This window comes from Amphiura filiformis, chromosome 1 (genome assembly GCF_039555335.1).
Source record: "Amphiura filiformis chromosome 1, Afil_fr2py, whole genome shotgun sequence".
Taxonomy (NCBI): domain Eukaryota; kingdom Metazoa; phylum Echinodermata; class Ophiuroidea; order Amphilepidida; family Amphiuridae; genus Amphiura; species Amphiura filiformis.
The window spans coordinates 36,216,420-36,240,571 of NC_092628.1; the positions used below are offsets into that span (position 1 = coordinate 36,216,420).

The following is a 24,152-nucleotide window of genomic DNA, read 5'->3' on the forward strand; positions in this document are numbered from 1 at the left end:
TATGGTAAGTCTTATCAGAGAAAATGGCCCAATGTTCCGACAGTAATTTCGTCATAACTTCACTTAGCAATACAGTAGAAGATTGGTTTTGGTGTCAAATTGTTTCTGAGAAGTTCTCTCTTCCAATAAACAACAATTCATGTTAATATAATTAATTTGAAATTTTTATGCCTGTCCCTACCTATGTCCTGAGCATTTGCATTTACTGGTGGTGGTGGTGGAAGAAGTTTTCTTTTTCCTCCGACTGTTTTATGTCCATGCACTCCAACTTTACCTTTGCAGTCAACACGATCTGGTCGCGTTATTCCAGTTTTCCTGAATGATACAATGCACCCGTAGCATGTACTGCATATGCGACCCAAGTTGTTTACATCGAGCCGATCACTGCGGTTTACACCAAAAGTAGCGAGAAATTCTTCTTCTATATCTCCAGTTGTCGGGTATGTACGACCCTTGCCAGTAAACCGGCAGATACAGCACCGTTGTAGCGGCATAATTACGCTAAAAATCCACTCTTACACTACGATTAAACGTTCATATCGGTCACATTTTAACATGTAAACACACTGCACCGATCATGCCGCGATGCATGTATAACATTGGTATCGAAGGGGATTTCCAATATGGCGGTCGGCGACCGGGAAAATACGTACTGCGCAGCTGCAGTAGCGGGGGGGTCCCAAAACTAGAAACGCAAAAACTAATGAGGGCAGGCTCGAACTATTAGCGATCTGCTGGCCCGCTGCCACAAACCCTAAAGTACACACGATCTGACATACTCGCATATGACCGTCAATCGAGTACCGACAAATTGTGGAAATGAGCACAGAACTTTGAACAGAACACCACTCTCATGTATCCTGTATTCAATGTTTGAAGGTTTTGCACGAGCTTGCACGTTCGGAATGAACGTGGCAACATCGTTGAAAATGCACAAAATGTGTCTATTTTACTATATCTTAAGGCGTGGGGTATGGGCGAACTGGCCGCCGAGTGCGAATATCTATTTATTTTGGAAGGTTCGTGTTTGTTTTAAATTTTGGGGCGTTTTTCTAAAATTTGATATTTTTGGTGATATTTCAAAAAAGCGACATGCCAAAGACAACTCTTTGGGCACATAGTTTGTTATAGTTATTGCAGTTCTTTTCCACATACCTACGTTATAAATCACAAAAGCAAATGGTAACGCGTTACCATTTGCTTTTGTGATTTACTAATATTATATATTTTGTGACTGCAATTTGGCGTTTTCAATGCGTTTTTATTTATTTCTTTACTCAGTCTCTATGCAGGACAACCAATTCTTTTGTTATGCAAGGCTCACTCAGTCATTTAATGAGGCAATACAAACGATCGAATTTGGTGTTGAAATGAGCAAAAGTTTGAGTTTCACCTTTTCAATGTAAAATTAATTTTCTCGGCCAAATGAAAAGCAATAATTTTCATTTTTTTTAGTAAATGTCAGGAAAAACTGTAATGCTTGATACTGTATTTTTTTTTCAAATCCTAGTGTTAAACTTGGGCGTGAAATTCAGTCATTTAGTGTAAGATTTTCGATTTTGATAGGCTTCAACTCTGCCCGCGAGCCTTTTTTTTTGGATCAACCTTTTAGCTTTTCAAAGTAATATAGTTCGCTAAAGAAGGATTTTCCCAAATTTCTAACGCATATCACCGTGAGCGATACGGTATATCATAGTTTTGTCAGAATTTCCGTTTTGATTCCATAATTTTTTACTACCAGCTGAAATTTTTTCAAATCCACGCGTGAAATCTTAGGCTAATACTAGCATTGTGGATCGATATCTCTGGTGCCCGGCCTGGCTACAGTGTTGCCAGAACTTCAATATAGCAAAGAAATTACCTAGTGTTTCAATTGTCATGAAGGTGACTGGGTATAGTGCCTTTTGTTTGTGTTTGTTTGAAATTGCTTAAACCCACCGAAAGTCATAATGAAGCAGCCAAAACAATACAAGGTTAAACATGGAAGTTTATAACAACCTATTATATGGCAACAATGAGCCTTGCATTGTAAGTCATGGTTAAAATGTGTTGAGTACCACCCTTACCATCCCTACATACACCCCACTACCCACCTCTGCACCCCACCCCCATAGGCCTACATAATATTACATACCGGTACCTAATAATATTTATATAGCACGGCTATAGCGCTAAATTATGACAAATAGGCCTACACAAACCCGAACGCAAGTCTGAAGGGTGTAATGAAAATGCCAACCCGCGATGGGGGGGGGTCATTCAAAATTCACCTGGAGATAGGAGGGACAGAAAATTAAAATCCCCTATAATAACACGCGAATTTTTCTAGGTTTGGACAGTGGATTTTCCCATGGACCTCATCCTAGGTAAACAAACAAACAAACAGACAAAATGGTTTTCATAATCATGGAACCCATAGCCCCTTTAAATTGAAATTGCAGGCTATCACGGGAGCAAATTTCCAAAATTCACCTCATTTACCAGAACATCCAATTGGGGATTTGGGCTACCAAATCGCTGGTCAGGCAATCCTGGTTTTCAATGGAAAAGGGACCTGGTTGACAACAATTGAAATATCGATTATTTCTGCTGGTTGCTCTCGAGATAAAGTACTGAGTTTGACATTTTCGGAGCATGAAGGAAAAAAGGGTAAAATAAAAACGGAAATTCTGACAAAACTATAATATATAGACCCACACGATGTGCCTTACAGAGGTGGGAAATATCTTTCTTTAGCAAACTATATTAGTTTGAGACGCTAAAAAATGAATTCCGTAAAAAGCTAGCGGGCGAACTAAAGGCCTATAAAAATCCAAAATATCACACTAAAAGACAAAATATGATGCTTGAATTTTTACACCAGGATTTTAAAAAAAATGTATATCCAAGCACTATGTTTTTAACTGACATTACTGAAGAAGAAAAAAATATTGCTTTATATTTGACCGAGAAAATAAATTTCATAGCAAAAAGGTGTATCTCTGAATTGTGCTGATTTTAACATGTATCGATCGACTTTTAGCGCGACTATGCATTTCTAAAGAATTGGTTGTCCTGCGTAGAGACTGTACTGACTTATTTATTTATTTATTTGGTAGATAAGTAAAAAATTAGTAACATTCCATGACTCATCGGTTTATTATTGATTGTTGATAACTTAAAACTTGATTGATTGGTCGATTGATAATCATTTCACATTATATTCCTAGTTTCAGCAATATCAAGGATTACTATCAAACTTCTCACAGCTTCTCAGTTGGCTTAGTGGTACAGCTCAACTTACCGTACTTTTCCTAACCAGACAGTCCATGCCAAAATTGTTACTACACCTTTACATTTCATCGAATCTCTTTTTGATGTCTGTCATTTTGAACATCACACTTGAAAGATGTATGCTATGTAGAAACTTTATTTTGCAATTTCATAATTTGCATATTATTAGCATATTTGCAAGAAAAAACATGAAAATCAATAAATACCTATATTTTTCACAATTTCAATATTTTATTAGAAATTAAGCATGTAGGCCGTTTGTTATGACTTGACTTCTCACAGCTTCTCAGTTGGCTTAGTGGTACAGCTCAACTTACCGTACTTTTCCTAACCAGACAGTCCATGCCAAAATTGTTACTACACTTTTACATTTCATCGAATCTCTTTTGATGTCTGTCATTTTGAACATCACACTTGAAAGATGTATGCTATGTAGAAACTTTATTTTGCAATTTCATAATTTGCATATTATTAGCATATTTGCAAGAAAAAACATGAAAATCAATAAATACCTATATTTTTCACAATTTCAATATTTTATTAGAAATTAAGCATGTAGGCCGTTTGTTATGACTTGATGAATGAAGCTGTTAAAACAGATTTTGAAATTTTTGCTTATTTTTCCTTTTTTGCCCCAAAATGTGTAAATTTTTTGGATGACCTATATTTTCTTTGAATATTTATCAAATTTCTTAATTTAGGTATAATACACTGCAGAAAAAGATGTCAAAAAAATCTGTTAAAACAGATTTCCAATAAATTGTTCCATTTTCCATTTTGGGTTAAATACTCAATTTTCATGCGCGGGATATTTGAAACATAAAATGAAAACATGTCCATTGCACTTTTTCCTCGAGATGTACTATAATATCAAGGTTACAGATATATTATAATCCTTCTTATCTTCACTGATCCATCAGATACCTATTGTTATGAATGATCAATGAAAAGGTTCAGAACTGGGCTACAAATGGTCTGTCAAGTATCTATAGTTATTTTCATGACTGTGTCAACTCAAAAACCATGCAAGGTCGAATGTAGGAAAAGTATGATCAGTTGAGCTGTAACGCATTGAGTTTTATAAAAGTGAGGTCCCGGGTTTTCAAGGCTGAGAAAAAAAATGCAATTTCTGAACTGCAAACTTATTTGGCGCGCGATCTGAGCTGGTCCTTTTCTGGTGGCTGTGTCTGTTACAGGCACACTCCCTCTGGAATCCAAACCAGGTTCACGCTCATTACACTTCCCTTAAGGTTATTAATTATTTTAAACTGTTGTGATTTGGTAGTTCACAGCATCTGACGAATGGTAGTGAGCTTTGGCAAAAAGTGCATTGCTCAATTCATAGCGAGTGTGTAGAAGAATGAAAATATCACAGATATACATTTATAGGTGCTGCGGTTCTTTAGTTACGTTGTAAAGAGGGCTGAAACAGCAACACTTTTGTAAAACGTTCATAACTCATTTACAACAATAAATTAAGCAAGTTTGCAAAATATACGATTTGTAGAATGAACTTTTGCAAAACATCAAGGTGTTGTTTTTCAATAATATATTGATCTAGATAATGAAAATCAATTTTTAGGTTGCTACGACCAACAATACCTCGTCTACCCTTAAAGACAGTCAAGGAAAATGAACATACGAAGGAAAGTTTAACTATTATTATGATCCTTTTGTTTGTAAGAAATCATTATGCAATAAAGCAACAGGGACATGTGATACTATTTGACTTCGTTCATACGCGCGTTTCATTCGTACAGATTGTCCATTGAAATGCATGTTGAGATCGGCCGTATAAAATGCCATTGTTGCGATGTGCCTTTTTGATGCAAACGTTGCCGGCATACGCACGGTGTTGAACTCGACATGTTTACGGCGTTACGACGGTTCATGAACGCGACTAATTTTCACCACGAAAAAGTATCATTAAAAAAAATAAAGTCATGATATATGCATGTAGTGGTCCTTAATCTATTAGATTTTTGTAATAATAATATTCGGGAAGCAATGAAAAACAATCAATTTTAATAGGTATATTAGACCGGTTCTAAAATCAAAATGAGGTCGAATTAACGTTATCATATAGATCGCCGTTAAAAAACATGTTTACGCCCTCCACAATTTACCATATTTTGATCGCTAACATTTGGCCACATGAGGGTCGAATACTGCAGTATCCCAAATCGTTGGTTGACTTGAACAACCAATACATGTACAAAAGTGCGTATAAACATACGTTTAAACGCACGATCCACGTGTCGCAAAGAGAGATTGCGATGTTCCATACGCAGCACGTGGACCGTACGTTTTAACGTACGTTTTTACGTACGTTAATACGGTGATAAATATTGCTAGTCTCGGTTCCGAACTGGATTGTGCTCATTCGTCACGAACGAGAACAAGGCGGCTCGAACAAAGACTATCTACCTGATCTAGGTCGATAGAGGGCATAGTGATTGAAAAGTTAATAGTAACGGCTAACCGCAGGCTACCGAGTCTCTGCCTAATTTAAACAACCCCGCTAAATTGATTTTGACTACATTTTTGACTTAACATGCTGCTTAAACTTAATTGCATTTTTGTGCTCCCCAAATATATATTATAGTTGCCCAAAAACATATATTTTAGTAGATTAAGGATCACCACATCCATATATTATGACTTTACTTTCAAAATGAGACCGTTTTGTCCTGAAAATTAGGTGCATTGCATGAACTTCGACATGTCGTAAAATCACCTTATTTCTACGTAGCACCTGCGTTTTATACGACGTTGGCGTCCAAAATGTGTGATCGCGTAATGTCATTTTTTAATTTGTTTTTGTTACAAACAAAAAGGATCATAATAGAGAGATTGCGATGTTCCAAACGTAGATTAAATATCACTACATCCATACATCACGACTTTACTTTCAAAATGAGACTTTTTCGTCCTGAAAATTGGGCGCGTTGCATGGACTTAGACATGAGGTAAAATCAGCATATTTCAACGTAGCATATACCACGTTTGGAAATCGAATCTCTCTATTATCAAACCGTGGACGTACACAATTGGTTTACACTCAGTCGGCCGTGGACTACTCTTAAATACCTATCAATGGAGAACTCACTGTTAAAATTTTTAACTAAATTTTTAGACTCGATGGCAGACCGTGGACGTCCACGGCGGTGGTGTACAGTGTCAGAGTATATAAAAGGCTACGTTTGGCAGGTCTTACTCTGCACACCCAGCACCCTCATCCAACATGTCCTAACGACAACTGTACCAACTAATATGACTAACAATGTAGTTTTACCACTTCCTAGTGGCTCTCGCAAAATAAAAATAAAACCTTCATTTCAACATGTCACGGGCGGCCATAATGGCCATTTGTCCATCTACATGTCTCACACCGACCCGTTTTCACAATGTCTATAACCTCACACCCTTCAGCGCATTAAAGTAAGTGCCACTACATTATCAGCCTCCTTCGAACATGACGCTTCAACATGATTTTATAGCACACTTTACCGAGTTCCTATCCTGGAAGTGACGGGGATGTGCGGACAGCAGTTCGAAACTAGGGGTCTTTCGGTGAGAGCCTAGATACCAAAAAAGGGAGTCTTTCGATACGCGATGAGAAGGCCTCCAAAAGGGGGTCTTTCCATGAGACTGAGAAAAATCTTACCAAAAAAAGGGTCTTTCCGTGGGACTGGGAAAATTTGGGTCAAAATATAAAGTTGATACAAACTTTTCAAAAAGACATCAAATTTTGAAATTTTTGAAAATTTTGAAGAAAAATAATGAAAAACAGGGTCATTCGGTGAGAGATTATCAGTGTCCAAAATTCTTTTAAAAAAAGGGTCTTTTTGGTGACAGGAAAACAAAAAGGGGTCATTGATGGGTGAGAGAAAGTTCAGTAAAACAAAAAAGGGGGTCATTTGGTGAGAGGGAGTTTAAAAATGGGGGTCAATGCGGCACATCCCCGTCACCCATTTTAGTTAGTGCCCCCAGGAAATGAATTGATGGAAATGTACATAATTATAATACATGTATGTGTATTAAAAAAACAAAAACCGCCCGACCCGACTTCCGCCAGTAAGTATTTATTTTTGCGTGTAGACCACACATTATTGAACCTTTTGCTGAAGCTTTACAGAATAGTTCCAAGCTCTTGGGCCTTACAGATAACAGATTAGTTCCAATTCTAAGACAGCGGTTCTTATGCAAAATGCATAACCCATGTGCCGCCACCTTTATGAAAGTAACAAAATAACAGAAGACTATTGGAAGCCCAAATCAGAGAAGATACCATTCCTGCTTGCCATGCTTCATGTTGCCGGCTCAATATTCCTCGCGGCCCTAAAATGTATCAATTCTGTGTCATTATAACATCGCCATTGATAAGATAAATGGCGCGTGCATTAACGTACAATAATTGAGAGTGGGAGAGAGTCGACTTTAGAGAATATTGATTTTGTTGACACCCATACTGCACCGCCCACGGTTTTTATTCTCTCTTTCATAGAGACCTTAGATATGTCGACAAATTTAACCTTTAGCTATACCTTTATTCCTGTCATGCAGTCGATTGGCTTTGATTGGACTGTTGCTACTGCAGTCTGCATGTCACAACCATTGCAGAACTTACTTAAAAATGCATTCAGTTATTATGAATAGCTTTTTGCAGAATTATAAAAAAAAGTGTTTCCTGGTTTTCACCGGGTTTTTAGACACAACTTTAAACTTGAATTTCTTTCTTCCGTTAAACGATACAACCTCCAGATTTTACAAAATTGCAATACATCAAAGTTGTCTTTAATATTATATTCAAGCAAAAAAGTAACAGTCGAAGAAGTCAATTTGTCATTTCATTCGTACAGATTGTCCATTCCGTTACGACGCGACGGTTCATGAACGCGACTAATGTATCATATGCATGTAGTGGTCCTTAATCTACAGAAATATTAGATTTTTGTAATAATAATATTCGGGAAGCAATGAAAAACAATCAATTTTAATAGGTATATTAGACCGGTTCTAAAATCAAAATGAGGTCGAATTAATTATAGATCGCCGTTAAAAAACATGTTTACGCCCTTCACAATTTACCAGATTTTGGTCGCAAATATTTGGCCACAAGATGGCCAAATGCTGTATCCAAAATCGTTGGTTGACTTAAACAACCAATACATGTATAAACGTGCGTATAAACACACGTTTAAACGCACGGTCCATCCACGTGCCGCGTACGGAAAATATCAATCTCTCTAATATAAAAACGTGGACGTACACAATTGGTTTACACCAAGTCGGCCGTGGACTACTCTTATTAAATACCTATCAATAGAGAACTCACTGTTAAACGTATTTTTAGACTCGATGGCAGACCGTGTACGTCCACGGCGGTGGTGTACGGAGTGTCAGAGTATATAACTGGCAGGTTTGGCAAGGCTTACTCTATCCACACCCCCTGTATCCAACATGTCCTAACGACAACTGTACCACCAACTAATATGTAGTTTTACCACTTCCTGGTGGCTCTCTCAAAATAAAAATTAAAAACCTTCATTTCAGCTGTCATTTACATGTCACGGGCGGCCATAACTCACGTACTACCTCTTTCTTTCTATTTGTCCATCTATCTGTCTGACACCGACCCGTTTTTCGCCATGTCTATAACCTCACACCCTTCAGCGCATTAAAGTACGCTGCCACCACATTATCAGCCTCCTTCGAACATGACGCTTCAACATGATTTTAAAGCACTTTACCGAGTTCCTATCCAAAAGGTGCTGCTGATCACAATGTTTTACTTTTGGATTTCAAGTACTGGACGTCAGTTAAGTACGAAGTGGCAGAGCGAAAAGCACTCAAATCTCACGAGCCCTAAATGGGATGGATAGAATAGCTAGCTACAAGATATGCTCAAAATATTGAGAACAGATATGGATTAATCAAAATATATACTTTTTTCAAATTCACGATGTTATTACAAGACAGATCAAGTTCCTACTTGCCAGGTGAATGATAATTCATTGACAGTGGATTTTGATTACAATTATTTAAATCCACAAGTAGTTTAACAATAATCAACTTATTCTAAAGTTGTGTTCACACGGTCGGACACAAGTGACTTATTACTGGTAATAAATCACTTCTTACCGGTAATATATATAAGTGACTTATTACCGGTAATAAGTGACTTATGTCCAACCGTGTGAACACGACTTTAGGCAACACAAATTGCAATTTTATTAACTATTTTAATCCTTTGTATTGGTAGCTTAAGTTAATGGAATCAATTGAGTTTCAAATATCAAATAATACGATCGCCTCGGGCCTGCTTGAATAATCAGAATGTTCAAATTCAATTTACTTGAATTATAACTGAGGATTCCAGGCATGCTTCGATACCCGGTAGTTTTGTAACATCCTAGTCAAAATGACTAGAGTCTAGTAAGATCCTATTGCACCCCGCAATCTAGTCAAATTTAACTAGTTTCTAGTCAAAAGTGACTAGGGATTTTGCAGACGTTATACATTCATAAAAACTTTTCTTTTGGTCAACATAGATATTTTGCCAGGGGGAGCTTACTTATTTGTGTCTTCTATACTATCCATCATATACCCCCTGCATAACGAAATTCAACAATATTCAATATCCAAAGCAATATCATCACTACAATATGCCCCAAAATTGAACTCCCCACCCCACATAATCGCAAATTGACACGACAGCTTCATTCCAATTCAATTTATTTCATCCAAAACGGTCCTGTGATACACCTTCCCCAATCAAACACATTTCTCTTGCATTTGATCATCTTCTACTCTTCCCTAGAAAAAATCATTATGATGCCAAATCCCCGGGACCAAATCTAAACACCATGCCATGGAATTCACCATATCACGTCCAAGCTCACATTGGGCGCCCCATTCCTTTTTAAAGGAATTTTTATTAATATAGCTATTGAATCGATGTTTGCTTTTGACGGTATAGATAGATGTGAAATGATCTTGAAACAAGCTAAACACGTCAAAGAAACCTGATATTAAGCTCCGATAAAACTCCCGGCCGGGTAATATGAAACTCTTTTCTCATAGGTCTCTATTGTCACTTCCTCCCACATGACCTCTCTGGCCGTCGCCATGGCATGGGAGGATGCGACACTACATGGCGATCACTACAAACAAGAATTTGTCTTTAAAAAAGACAAGTTCACGGATCAAGTGTATAGTACATGTACTTTGATCTAACATTTAATATTCATATCTAACCTACTCTGCACTTATTCGACAATAAATAAGTGATATGAGGCTTAACAATGATACCTGCGTCTTGACTCTGGAAAACAATATTTTTTAAAAGCTCATTTTGCATTTATTTTTTTAAGATAGCTCAGGAGCCACCTACAGGATCTCATTTTGCATTTAGGTTTTTATTGCGTTGCAAAGTAGCAAAACTTTCTTTATAATTATATATGACCCAATTCGTGCCTGGAAAAGGCTATCCCCTCTTACAACCTATCAACAGGTCTGATTTCTGTAATGAGGTGTCACCAGGTTTGCAAGAGATAATAATACCAAATATAAAGACCATGAAATTCACCACATCACGACCAAGCTTACATTGGGTGCCCATTCCTTTTTTAAAGGAATTTTTATTAACTCATTGCTAGCTTTTGTCAGGGTCAGGGTGTCAGGGATATTTGTCTTTGTCAATATTATACAGGTTTATACACCTGGGTTATTACAAGAGTCAATAAACATTCAATTAACTATAGATAATGGACTTGGTTTTGTGCAATGTAGGTATATTGAACTTTATCTGCAGTAAATAACATGCTACACAATTTTCTATACAGAATGATGAGGCCTTTTGTGATGAAGCCTGACCTCGACCAGCTGTGTATTGTCAGCATGTGATGGCTATAAGCCAATTACAAACATGTTTCTAAAAACGGCTAAAAAATTCCTACGCTGGACAGACTCTTGGTTAGGTTAAGTGCTAATAGTAAGTTGTCATGTTGGGCAAGATTAGATAAAGGCATACAAACTAGGGTATGAGATATTAGGAAATATTTCCTAGCCTCTTATAAGCACATGGTTGGTGGGCTATATAGATATTCAAGACACATGGTATGTAAGGGATAAACTGTGCATATGAGATGTGGGTGCAAGTGGCATCATTTCACTGCCGTGAAAAAAGTACGAGGTTTAGACCTAAAATTTAATTCCATTTTGGCTGATACCATTAAAACATCAAATTTCAACACGCATTGTGCGCATTTTATACGGGCAAAGTCGTTCTGAGAGCAGAGCAGACGGCTTTGCAATTATGCCCCCACCCCTAGAAATTCTTTTTCGCCTCGAACGTAGTCAATCAGAGCTATTTCATCCTTTTTAAGTTATGTAACTTGACCATACTAAACATGCAAAATTTGCATATCGTCAGCCTACTACGCTAACATGGCTAATTGCCTAAGTCATTCATTTGAGAACAAAGTACACAATGTGGTTGAAACATGCATCAGTTACGTAATCACCTTAATTATTTCAGATTTTTGACTTAATTTGTATCATTATCATTTGTTTTGTGAAATTCACATTTTTTTAAATTTCATATTTGGGAAATAGGACAGGGAGAATTTATGTATGACACGGGGAGGAGTATAACCCAAGAGAAACAGAATCAGAAAACAATAGCGTGACGTCACAGTTGAGTATTAATGTAAATGAATCCCAAGGGGGCACTCGCCTTTGGAAGCGACGGAGTAGTGCGGACAGCAGTTCGAAACTAGGGGTTTTTCGGTGAGAGCCTAGATACCCAAAAAAAGGGGGTCTTTCGATAAAGGTCTCCAAAAGGGGACTGAGGAAAAATTTGGGTCAAAATATAAAAGTTGATACAAAATTTTCAAAAAGACATCAAAATTTGAAATTTTTTGAAAAATTTGCAGAAAAAAAGAACAGGGTTAATCGGTGAGAGATTATCAGTGTCCAACATTCTTGGAAAAAGGGGTCTTTTTGGTGACAGGAAAACAAAAAAAGGGGGTCATTGATGGGTGAGAGAAAGTTCAGTAAAACAAAAAAAGGGGGTCATTGGGTGAGAGGAGTTTATAAATGGGGGTCAATGTGGCACATCCCCGTCACCCATTTTAGTGAGTTCCCCCCGGAAATGAATTGATGGAAATGTACATAATTATATGTGTGCCGCCACCTTTATGAATGTCAGAATAGTAACAAAATAACAGAAGCCTATTGGAAGCCCAAATCAGAGAAGATGCGCATTCCTGCTTGCCAAGCTTCATGAGGCTCAATATTCCTCGCGGCCCTAAAATGTATTAATTCCGTGTCATTATAACATCGCGATTGATAAGATAAAATGGCGCATGCATTAAGTTACGATTGAGAGTGGGAGAGAGTCGACTTGAGAGAATATTGATTTTGTTGACACCCATACTGCACCGCCCACGGTTTTTATTCCCTCTCTTCATAGACACCTAAGATATGTCGACAAATTTAACCTTTAGCTACCTGTCAGTCGATTGGCTTTGATTGGACTGTTGCAGTCTGTATGTCACAACCATTACAGAAAATGTCTTCAGTTCTTATGAATAGCTTATCATTGGTGTAATTGCAGAATATTATTTTTAAAAAAGTGTTTCCTAAGGGTTTTCACTGGGTTTTTAGACACAACTTTAAACTTGAATTTCTTTCTTCCGTTGAACGATATGACATTTCATTTCCAGATTTTACAAAATTGCAATACATCAAAATTGTCTTTCATATTATTTTCAAGCAAAAAAGTAACAGTCGAAGAAGTCAATTTGCCAATTAGCTCGTCATAATTGGATCAGTTGTCTTACAAGAAATCAGATGAATATGGTTACAACTTGATTAATAATATGTCTATTTGCATTATGGTTTCCCGGTTATCACGGTCATTATACCAAGAATCTGAATCACATATTAAATCACATAACAGATAATTATAGCAATTTAGAGTTACTATCGACATAGAGTGTCGAGGTTCGGTTTGTCTACAATAGAATATGATCGAACACAATTTAAGCGAGACTTGAATATATTATTTACAGAGAATGGAAGTCGCAATTAACGTTGAAGCTAATGGTATACTATGTTGACTCTTCTTGATTGCGTCTCTCTCCGAAAAACACTGACTGAGCAGTAGTATAGGTAACATAAATACAACAGCACTGCGAAAGTATTTAAACTTAAATACATTATGACATTACTTATGACATTACATATGGCATACATGATGTCGACGCAGTTTATACTGTTTTATTTTCTATTTTCTTATTATTTGCGTGCTTTATTGTTTCCTTTTTGTGATATATTAAGCGAGAATTCGCGTGAATTCAATTGAACTCTGTGAATACCATTCGCTTGAACTCTTTTCTGCAAAAGATAAGATATATCACGATTAGTGCATTATATATTTTCTTAATATTAGCATTAATATCATATTTCAATTATCTTGTGGTTTAGAAGTTACTTACTTTTGGCTGGAGCGGCACATACGATAGATACAACAAGTCCAAAAAGAGCAATAAATGTAACAATCCGGTTCATTGTGTCGGTGGTGAATGCAAAGATCAATCCAAGTTAAACTTCTTCCAGTCACAAGTATTTATTAATGCCCTTGGTATATTATACAAAGAGTTTGTTTAAAAAAGGCACTAAAATACGGTCATTAAAAAAATAATATCAAAAAAGACGCAAAATCTGTTAGAATCAGACTGCTTGCAAGTACAGTTGTTATAGCGTAGTATCCGTAGCGTAGGAGGATATTTGCCGAGTGAGCTAGACGTGCAGCAGGAGGCGAGATGGATTTAAATGAGCATAGTGTGCATCTTTTGGCTTCGTTCATTCGTACAGTGTATGAATGAATTTACAGAGTTGCCAGTCATGAAATGAAAATCTGAAGTCAGTACGCAGTGCAGTAAGACGTACATCTCACTCAAATACGGCCCAGCTAAATATTCTCCCAATGTGGCATCAATTTGGTGGAAACAAGTAACGTCATAGATTCTACGTCATTGCAATTTCTCCTTTCATATTTTTTGACGTCATTGATAGCAAAGAAAAGTAGAAGAGTGTTTGATTCGGGTAGCATGATTGTGTTAAAACACGTCTACAGTTCAAGTATATTGCATAATGTTGTGAAATATTACTGAAGTATTGCAACGATGGAAACGCTGTGCCAGCAATGCTTTCATTTAACTCCAGGCGTGTCGGATGGCTGGAGCCACAGTTTCCCAGTTTAAATAGCCATTTTAACTAAAAAAAGTACTTCTGAATAAAAAGCCAATAATCGTATTTAAATTCCCATAGGCTAGCCCTGCGGTTCTTGAGTTGGTCAAAATATACCAAAACTAAAGTTTTGCCCACTCTCACGACAACAACTGCACAAACTGCGCTGTGTTACGCTCCTGTACTCGCCTTAAAAGTGTTAGAAACATCTTTATTTGTGTTATTTGGAAAGGTTATCATTAATTTAAAGGAATTAAGAGAGACGAGAGATGGGAGAAGCCGCACTAGTCATAGGCAAATACCAAAATGTTCTTCAAAATATTTCTCAGAATCTCATAAAAACTATTAAAAAATATGAAATAAAAATGAATTTGCCGTTTCAGCTAGCTTAAATGGACTCGCTAAATAAAACGAATGCGCGTGGGCGCTTTGAGACATTTTTTAAGCCTAATATTTGAATACTATATACGACCGTAATATAAAATGTAATGTATGGTCAGGTGTCGGAGGTCGCAAACACAACCCCCACACACTTCACCTTATTACTTGAATACTGGTCATGGGCATATATGTTTCTAGCAATGTCGTCATACCGTTGTCTGGTGATTCACGTAAAAATTATTTGCTGCGAACGAATTGAGAGCGGACTTTCCCTAATAACAAACACATTGTGCTATGGAGATTTAATTCACTAGGTCAAATTAATGGCTTTACATCAGTGTATTCCTTAAAAGGTTTTGTTGCACAGTGTCGACTTCCTATACGATAAATATAAATTTAATACTCCGTTGGTGAGCGACGTGCGACTGGTATTTCACCGAACGCAAGAAAAGGAGTTCTATCTGATTGGCTAGCAATCGATCAGAGCAGACGGCTTTGCAATTATGCCCCCACCCCTAGAAATTCTTTTTCGCCTCGAACGTAGTCAATCAGAGCTATTTCATCCTTTTTAAGTTATGTAACTTGACCATACTAAACATGCAAAATTTGCATATCGTCAGCCTACTACGCTAACATGGCTAATTGCCTAAGTCATTCATTTGAGAACAAAGTACACAATGTGGTTGAAACATGCATCAGTTACGTAATCACCTTAATTATTTCAGATTTTTGACTTAATTTGTATCATTATCATTTGTTTTGTGAAATTCACATTTTTTTAAATTTCATATTTGGGAAATAGGACAGGGAGAATTTATGTATGACACGGGGAGGAGTATAACCCAAGAGAAACAGAATCAGAAAACAATAGCGTGACGTCACAGTTGAGTATTAATTTACATCAGTGTATTCCTTAAAAGGTTTTGTTGTGAACGCAAGAAAAGGAGTTCTATCTGATTGGCTAGCAATCGATCGCTTAGGTCGCTTAGTAGTCAACTACAAACTCAAAACTGAGCATCGTATTCAATTCGATTGAAATCGATATTCTATTATTGCCGTAGATAAAGAGAGTGATAGTGTGTCAATAATGTACATTGTATTGCAGCTGGATTTTACATGCATTCTTTTATATAAATTTTTTCTCAAAGAGTTGAATATGATCAAAATTTTTACTCAGGATTTCAAATTTTTACCCGCAAATTGCAGTTAAACATATCCACAGCAAAATACCGGTCCTCACTAATTAGTGTATTTAATTTCCAGTTAGTGTATTTAAGATAAAACCTGACAACAAATAAAATTTTCTTGCAATAGAAATATCATATGGGATACTGATATGGTAGGCCGCAACCGCCACAACGTGGAGCTGCTACGCGTAGCTGACTTTTTGCTCCGTGGAGCCAAATTGACCAATCATGATCATGTTAGAGTTTTTCATTACTCGGAGGTAAAACTGACTAATTAAGTACGACTTACTCATTACGTGAAGCGAATTTATTCATTAAGAATTTGCCAGACGAGCGTCACGTAGTTGCAAGATATCCTCGGTCACGAAAGTTATAAAACAAAAAGTAGTTTATGAAAAGTACGAACTGACTTATTATTAAGATGGACATGCACTCATAAGAAACTCATACAGTATTGTACATAACTATATAGCTAGGCAGAGTGGTGGTAAACTATGCACACAGTTCTGCGATCTGCAGTGTATCGCCGGGAGCTAATTTGTATAACTTGCGCGGTGTCCCTGCGGAATTCGACCTTCAGCAAACTGCAAACCAGTTCAGATTTACTTTATATACTAGTAGTAGGCCATACATACTGTAGTTACTGTCCGTTTTCCTATACACAATACTCAGTGCGCTCACCATTGACTCGTGACCTCTACAAATAGTGTATGTTAGAAGTATAGGCCATTGCCTAGTTGACGTCACTGTGTAAAAAATAACCGGCCAATATTTAAAGTATTCTCTGAAATTCTAGAAAATATAGTTTTGTAACATGTCCTAAATTTTTAGCTAATTTAGGTGTTTGGAAATATTGGTACTTTAGTGTTTTAGGAAGGATATGTAAACGACAGATAACACCAAAAAATATGAAGAAATTATTTCTAAACCGTGTTAAGTCATTAAGCTTCTCATTTTCAAGAACGCTGGTTAACAATAAGCAGACTATTGTCTCATTTCGTAAACAAAAGCCCACAGTATTGTTACCTTGCTTTCGCTTTATAATCGTTCACCCAACTGAAACTATAATACCAGCTCATTGCTCATTGCACAGGTAAAACAGACACAAGTGCAGTGTGTATTTAACCAGAGAAGATCTGATGTAACATAGTTGAGCTGTTTTCATTGAGTGTTATCTTGGTTTAATAGCTTTTAATAGGGTTTAAGTCCTTCAAAGGTCGTGGTGAGTTCTACTGTAGACATGACTGCATCATGATTATTTTAAAGTCAACAACATTCAACAATATGATCACCGTGATAGTATGAGAGTATCAGTACCGTGGGTGTCAGTGATCCTGGCCTGACACAGTAGACAAACAAACAAACAAACACGCCACACACATGACACATGCATGCAAGGTAACATTGACTATACACTAATCAAACAATGGTATTGATCCTGTACAACTGGTCGTGGTTTATTTACAATCGATTCATTTAAAATCCCCATAGTAAACATTAATTTTGGCAAGAGTTTTCTCTCTCTGGAACGAGGATGCATCCACTGGCTCCGCGTAATGAAAAGATCTAACATGATTGGTCAATTTAGCTCCGCGAAGCGAAAAGTAAGCTACGCGTAGCAGCTCCACGTTGTGGCGGTTACGGCCTGCCATATATTGATCATGCGAAAATCGTAAAACATAGAATAGAAACAGTGTGGCCGGCTCTCAAAATCTCAAATTGTATGCGTAGCCTGAGTCGCACGGGCTATCTCGAACAAATTCACCATGCGTAGTTGTTGAAAAACGTGAGGATTCATCGTACTATCACGGCAATTTTTAACACGAAGATATAGGGATGATGACGGTGTGCGGTGCGGCGGTACATACTATTCTTAACTTCAAACGGCGCTATCATTCATATTTACATGCACATTCTTCAATGAGATTTGAAGGCTATTTGACCAATCTGGTTATTACGGAGGGGAGCATTGGGTTTCAGTGGAGAGCGCTTTGGAAGCATTTGGGCAAGGGGTAAAGAAAAATAGGGGGGGTCATGAAATATTTGATGACCAAAATGTAGGGATTTACAAGATGACCACAGATAGTGTTTTTATTTTATTCAAAAAGACTGATTTCAATACAATTTTAGCCTGTTTAGGGGGTAAGGTGGGCGGGGGGGGGGGTCATAAAATGTTTGTTGCCGAAATATGGTGGGGTCGCAATTTTATTGACGCCGATTTTTTGTAAATTAATTTGGGACCCCCTTTCGAAGAAAATGCCAGCCCCTTAAAAGCGTCCAATTATATAGGGCAAACGTTTTTGAAGAAAAAAATGGTCTGTTCAATTAGCTTAGATTCTTGAATTTTTAAGATATTTGAAAAAATAAAAACTTGTGGCCAAAGTCATCAAAGAAAAGTGTTAGCACAGCCTTAGACCTAACGTGATTTATACTTTTCAAATTCCAAAGTCCAATTTAAAACCCCATTTCTTTTCAATTTTGCCTCATTTTAGGCAGTTACTTGCTGAGACCATAATACCTAAATTTAGGTATTATGGTCTCAGGTTACTTGGGTCCACGGAAAAGGTTCGCGACCTTTTTACAAATCGAGTGGGACGGTCCATTCTCAAGTTAGGGCATAGACCCTATCCAATTTAGCAAAACAATCTGTCCACCAATCTGTCCTGCCATTTCAATTGTTATACCGTTCCGGTTATTGGATAGGTTCTATAGGTGATGATGGTCCACCGGTTTTGTTACACGAAATTATATGGCGCGATTACGTTTTATGCATAACATTATTCTGTGCATTATTTTTTCCTAAACAATGACATTAGAATTATGAATTTCGTTCTTATTTCAACTGGTTTACAATGTAAATTGAGTTTTGTATAATACCACCATTCCTTCCCAAGAATATCAGCATTCGCTTGATGTTTTCAGCTGACACAATGACTTTACAAGAATTGTTTTCTGTAACCTGATTGTTTTAAATAATATTTTCTTGTAAAAAGTTCTTTTATTTCACAGTTTTTTCATTTTGTATTTAACATATAAAACGAAATAACAAATAGAAAATAAATGTGTAAATTTATAATAGGCCTATTATAGGCCTTATGTTCAACACATATTTCAATACCGAACACGTGCACACACCAAACACGTGCATATAGGCCTATTTCAGCAGAACGTGACTATTTCCGGAATCCTCCAGAATGGTTAACATAAAAATTATCCGTTGTGGTAAGGCCTATAACCGTTTTTGCGTTCACGTTTCTCGCGATTGATTTCATTACTTTAATAATTCATAATAATAACGTAATGTTTCAACAGTAGGGTTTCAACACAAATTAGGCATACTGGTAAATATTTTGCCGGACAAATTATACTTCCGGATGCGGATGGTCGAATAAATACTATCTCTGCGCATTGTGACATTCGTCCCCATTGCTCCAAATGGATTGATTCAAAACAGTTTATGGTGCCCGACGTTCTACGGCTTTTTATAAAAAATATCGCGGGAAAAGACCAAAATTGAAAAGAAATGGGGTTTTAAATTGAACTCAAGAATTTGAAAAGTATAAATCACGTTAGGTCTAAGGCTGTGCTAACACTTTTCTTTGATGACTTTGACCACAATTTTTTATTTTGTCAAATATCTTAAAAATTCAAGAATCTAAGCTAATTGAACAGGACACATACCCGTACAAAATTTTTCGAACATCCCCCCTCCCACTCCGGATAATTTACTCAGTCTATCTAGTATTCGTCATCGTAGTGTAACGTCAAAATCGATCATTGCTAGGTCAACTGGCAAAGTCACGTTATCTGTGTTCGGAACCACGATCAAAATCAACGGACGGCAGCATCTATTCATCCATTGTTTCCGATTGGAGCGCTGACATATTGGAAAATGCTGCCAATCAATATTCATGAGAGTGTACAATCAACGTCCAGTTTTCGCGGAAAAAACTTTTATAGGCCTATACTTATACACACCTGTACACAGTATTATAGACATAATAGACCTGGCAGCCCTTAAAGGTCCGGTCCACAACCCGATCGACAGCATCACCCTACCCCATTTTTCTCATTGTTGGTTTCATATAATAGATCATATTTTTCTCATGCCATCCTGAAATTTGACGCTCCAAATCGATGTATTTCCGAAGAAATCATCGTGACAAAACACGCGAATTGTGGTTACCAAATTTCACACGCCCGGTAATTCTGGGCCAGGCTGAATGAAATCGTGAATTCGAGACGTTTCACTCCGATACCAGATCGCCCAGAAAAATGAGTCAATATTTATAGAGGGCGCTATAATGATATACAAATATAAAGAAATACGGGGCAAAATAAATAAAAAATCATGACCTTTAATATTGTCAAGCATGATGAGCCCCCCCCCCCCCCAAAAAATTAATTAAAATAAAATAATTAAATTAAGAAAAGTAATTTTTTTCATGAAAAAAATCCTAAAATAATTGTGCTAATAATTCGCCATAGAATTGATGATGTAAGAGAATCAGATAAAAACAGTAATACCGTAGGTTGAACAATTTTTGAATATATCGCCCTGAACTACAAGTAGGTTGAAGTCATCACGTGGGTATGTCTGCAATCATAGATCGAATCCAATATCGCTCTCTTCAAAGATACTAAGGGATGCACCATTTGATACTCGGGGGGTAGGAAGTTGGGGTCGGGGAAAGATTTTTTTTTTCGCCGCCGATGTAGTGGGTGCATGAAGTTTTTGGTGCGTCCCTAATCTTACAGGTTCTCAGTGAATGAACAGCATGATGGTTCAATGCAGAGGTACCGCCAAGGAACTTGGAAATCAGGACGTGACAATTGCTTATAGCATGTGTCCAATTCTTATTTAAATAGTGTATTGTTATTAAAATAATGTCCTGGACCTACCAGAGGGCGCTAATAATACCCGCAGACAGCTAGATCGTCAGTGAGCAGTGCCTTTGTTATTTAATGAGGCTCATGTATAAGTTAGTACCTGTTGTGCAATGCTCATGCGTTTTATATGAGCTTATATGCATAGTTTGGCTATGAATAAATACAACCATAAATCATAAAATATTGAACAATTCATTGAGCGGACTGCATACAACCACTACACTGTTCAATAGCCTTATTGTGTTGTGGTGGGAGTATTAAAACCACGGGCCCTGAACAAAATATGATGCGCGCGCATACTGTCGGGCAAAAAAACAATGGAATTTGTGATGATGCGTGCGCATACTGCCAGACAATGACGTAAAGTCAACTCATCTATATTACTACTAGTAGGCATGTCCACTAAAAATTGAAGTACTTTTAAATTGATTCAGACCTAACTTATTGGATGGGAATTGATGAAAGAAACATTTTGGCGTTTAAATAATCTTAATCGGACGTTTCATTCCAGAGATATGGCCTTTCGAGTGTCACGGTTTTATATAGGGCTGCTAGAACATGTTAAAAAGTTAAAGTCCAAAAAGGAATACTAACAGAAAGTGCAACTTTAAGGTACTTTTTCTTAATGTATTTATTAACTATCTTATCTGGAACATTATATTTGCTTATAACAGCATGAAAATAAGATCATCCTGAAAATTTAATCGATTTTGTTGACATACAACAAAAACTATAAGACCTCAAAACCCATGGTTTGTTTGTTGAAACCTCAAGCATGATCATAGATGGCCGCCATGGAAAATATCTCCATAGAGGAGATGAACAATAAGTGCATTATTTCAAATGAAAAGCGGTAGTCTTAAACATTGTTCAATCTTTTAAGGTCAGCACATTTTATCTTCAAAAATTATTATATTTCATCATGGCATAAGTTTGGTAACATTAATCACTACCAATTTTGAGAAATTTGCTCCAACTCAAAGGTTATCTTTACTACATTGAGCAATACACTGTGTGCATGGAAGCCATGATGGTCCCCGGTTTTTATACTCCCTATGAAATGGACATGGTAGTGAGAAGTGCACGGGGAAGTGCATGATTTGAGATGGGCCGCGGTAGGCTTAAATATTCTTAAATTTCTTAACATCCTACACATTTTGTCTTCATAAATAGTTAAATTTTATGAGTATGTAAGTTTGCTTGTCTGATTCACTCCAAATTCGGAGATAATTGCGTTTGAACACCTGATGCACGGAATGGTGTCACTTCAACCTGTTGTAGTTCTCATCTCATTAAATTTTTCATTAAAAAAGTTGATCTCTTCATGCAGGAAGGTCCTCTCTATTTACTGACCAAACAGGAAAAAGTTTGGTGAATGTTTTCTGGTGGAATCAGGAATTTCTTGAAACACCCTGATATAGGCCTACATTTGGATCAAAACAAGTATGTACGCCATTTAACATGCCTGGGATTTCTTGTATGGATCAGTTTCTCCATAGACAATACGTGTGTGAGTGCACGCACACAGTAAATGAAAAATCGTTCTAGTGGAAACTGTATTGAGAGTGGGCATCCCTACTACTAGTAAATGTGACTCCAATAAGCAAGTTGACAGAGTGGCATGCTGCACTGGACGAAGGACAATCAATACCCATTGTTCACAGAATGCATCAGTGAAGTGTGGGTTCTAGCCCCAAGCGAAGACCATTAGCCTTTTCGAAGTATTGCGTACACTAAATAGTCGGGCTCTCATTCACGCGCGGATGGGAAATAGTGTTCACTTTATGTTTGATACCGTTTCTAGACTGAAATTTTGCGTAGAACACGCTCCCGTAGTCCACTTTAATTAAAAATGTGCCCAAAGTGCTTTTTCCGGGGGGTGCCCCTACAATGGGGGTCAAAATGACTAAAAATGTATTCTAAGGCCAATGGTGGTGATTTTGGTGTCTAAATATATGTTTATGGACATGAGAAAGTCATTTAGATAGTTTACGAAATCCAAAATGGCTTCCTTATGGTCTAAAAATCAAAATGGCGGCCAAAATGGTGAATTTTAGCCAAACTTATTTGAACGGCTTTTTCAGGCCGATGGTGGTGATTTGAGTGTCTATGAATATGTCTGTGGACATGAAAAAGTTATTTACATAGTTTATCAAAATCCAAAATGGCTGCCTTATACAAAAAAATTCAAAATGGCCGCCAAAATGCCGAACATTATTCTAACTTATTTGAACGGCGCTCTCGGCCCGATGGTCGTGATTTGGGTGTAGGTATATGTTTGCGGACATGAAACAGTCATTTACATTGCTTATAAATATCCAAAATGGCTGCCCTATGCCCAAAAATTCAAAATGGCGGTCAAAATGTCGAATATTAGTCTATAACGGCATTCTCAGGCCGATGGTGGTGATTTTGGTGTCCAGTTATATGTTTGGGGACGTGACAAAGACATTCAGCTAGTTTACAAAATCCAAAAAAGTTGCCCTATGGTCCAAAATTCAAAATGGCTGCTAAAATAGTGAATTTTAGTAAATATTACTTGAAAGTTATATTAAGGCTGATGGTAGCGATATTGGTGTCTAGGTATATGTTTGTGAAATATAGGCCCCTACAGTGTACATGACCAAGTCATTTAGATGATGGAATCTTAAATGGCTGCCCTATGCTAAAAAATTCAAGTGGAGGTCAAAATTGCAAATTTTATATTGATTTTAGATAATTATCATATAGACACCCAAGCTCTTGAGACTTAATTTTTGTTTTAAATCTAAGGTCGCCGTGTCACAATATAATCACTTGTAATTGGTACATAGATGCCCAAATTATTCAAAATGGCGCCATTAACCAAATAATCACATTTGATGTCTATTGATCTATTATGATTTAAAAAGGTGGCCAACTATTGTATATCCCGTAAAAGGTAAACGATTTCTATCTTTAAACCGGGGTATTTGAAGATCGGCAATAATATGAAACATAATAATAATTATAACGCAATTAAAGAAAGTGATTAACACTAGAACTACGTAGGGGGTTGTACCACCCCTAAGGTTGTTCATCCTCCATAAAAAACACGCGTCTTTACGCCCAAACGACTTAAACTAATCGTAGATCCATCCTGTACGCTCTTTTAAGTGATACAATTTTTACCCCAGCACCTTA

At 37.0% G+C, this 24,152-nt stretch overlaps 2 protein-coding genes across 3 annotated transcripts in view; one reads left to right on the forward strand and one right to left on the reverse strand.

Annotated features, from left to right (window-relative positions):
- LOC140146294 (uncharacterized) overlaps window positions 1-14,151 on the reverse strand; it is a 70,021-nt gene extending 55,870 nt beyond the window's left edge. Inside the window, exon 1 of one of the 2 annotated variants that reach the window (XM_072168102.1) lies at window positions 13,779-14,151. In XM_072168102.1, the coding sequence (XP_072024203.1) occupies window positions 13,779-13,851 (73 nt within the window). In that variant the 5' untranslated portion in view covers window positions 13,852-14,151. The remainder of the gene's footprint in view (window positions 1-13,778) is intronic. The other variant, XM_072168093.1, reaches the window with a different exon arrangement.
- Window positions 1-24,152, forward strand: part of LOC140146308 (alpha-2,8-sialyltransferase 8B-like) — an 80,355-nt gene that overhangs the window by 38,597 nt on the left and 17,606 nt on the right. The window lies entirely within an intron of this gene.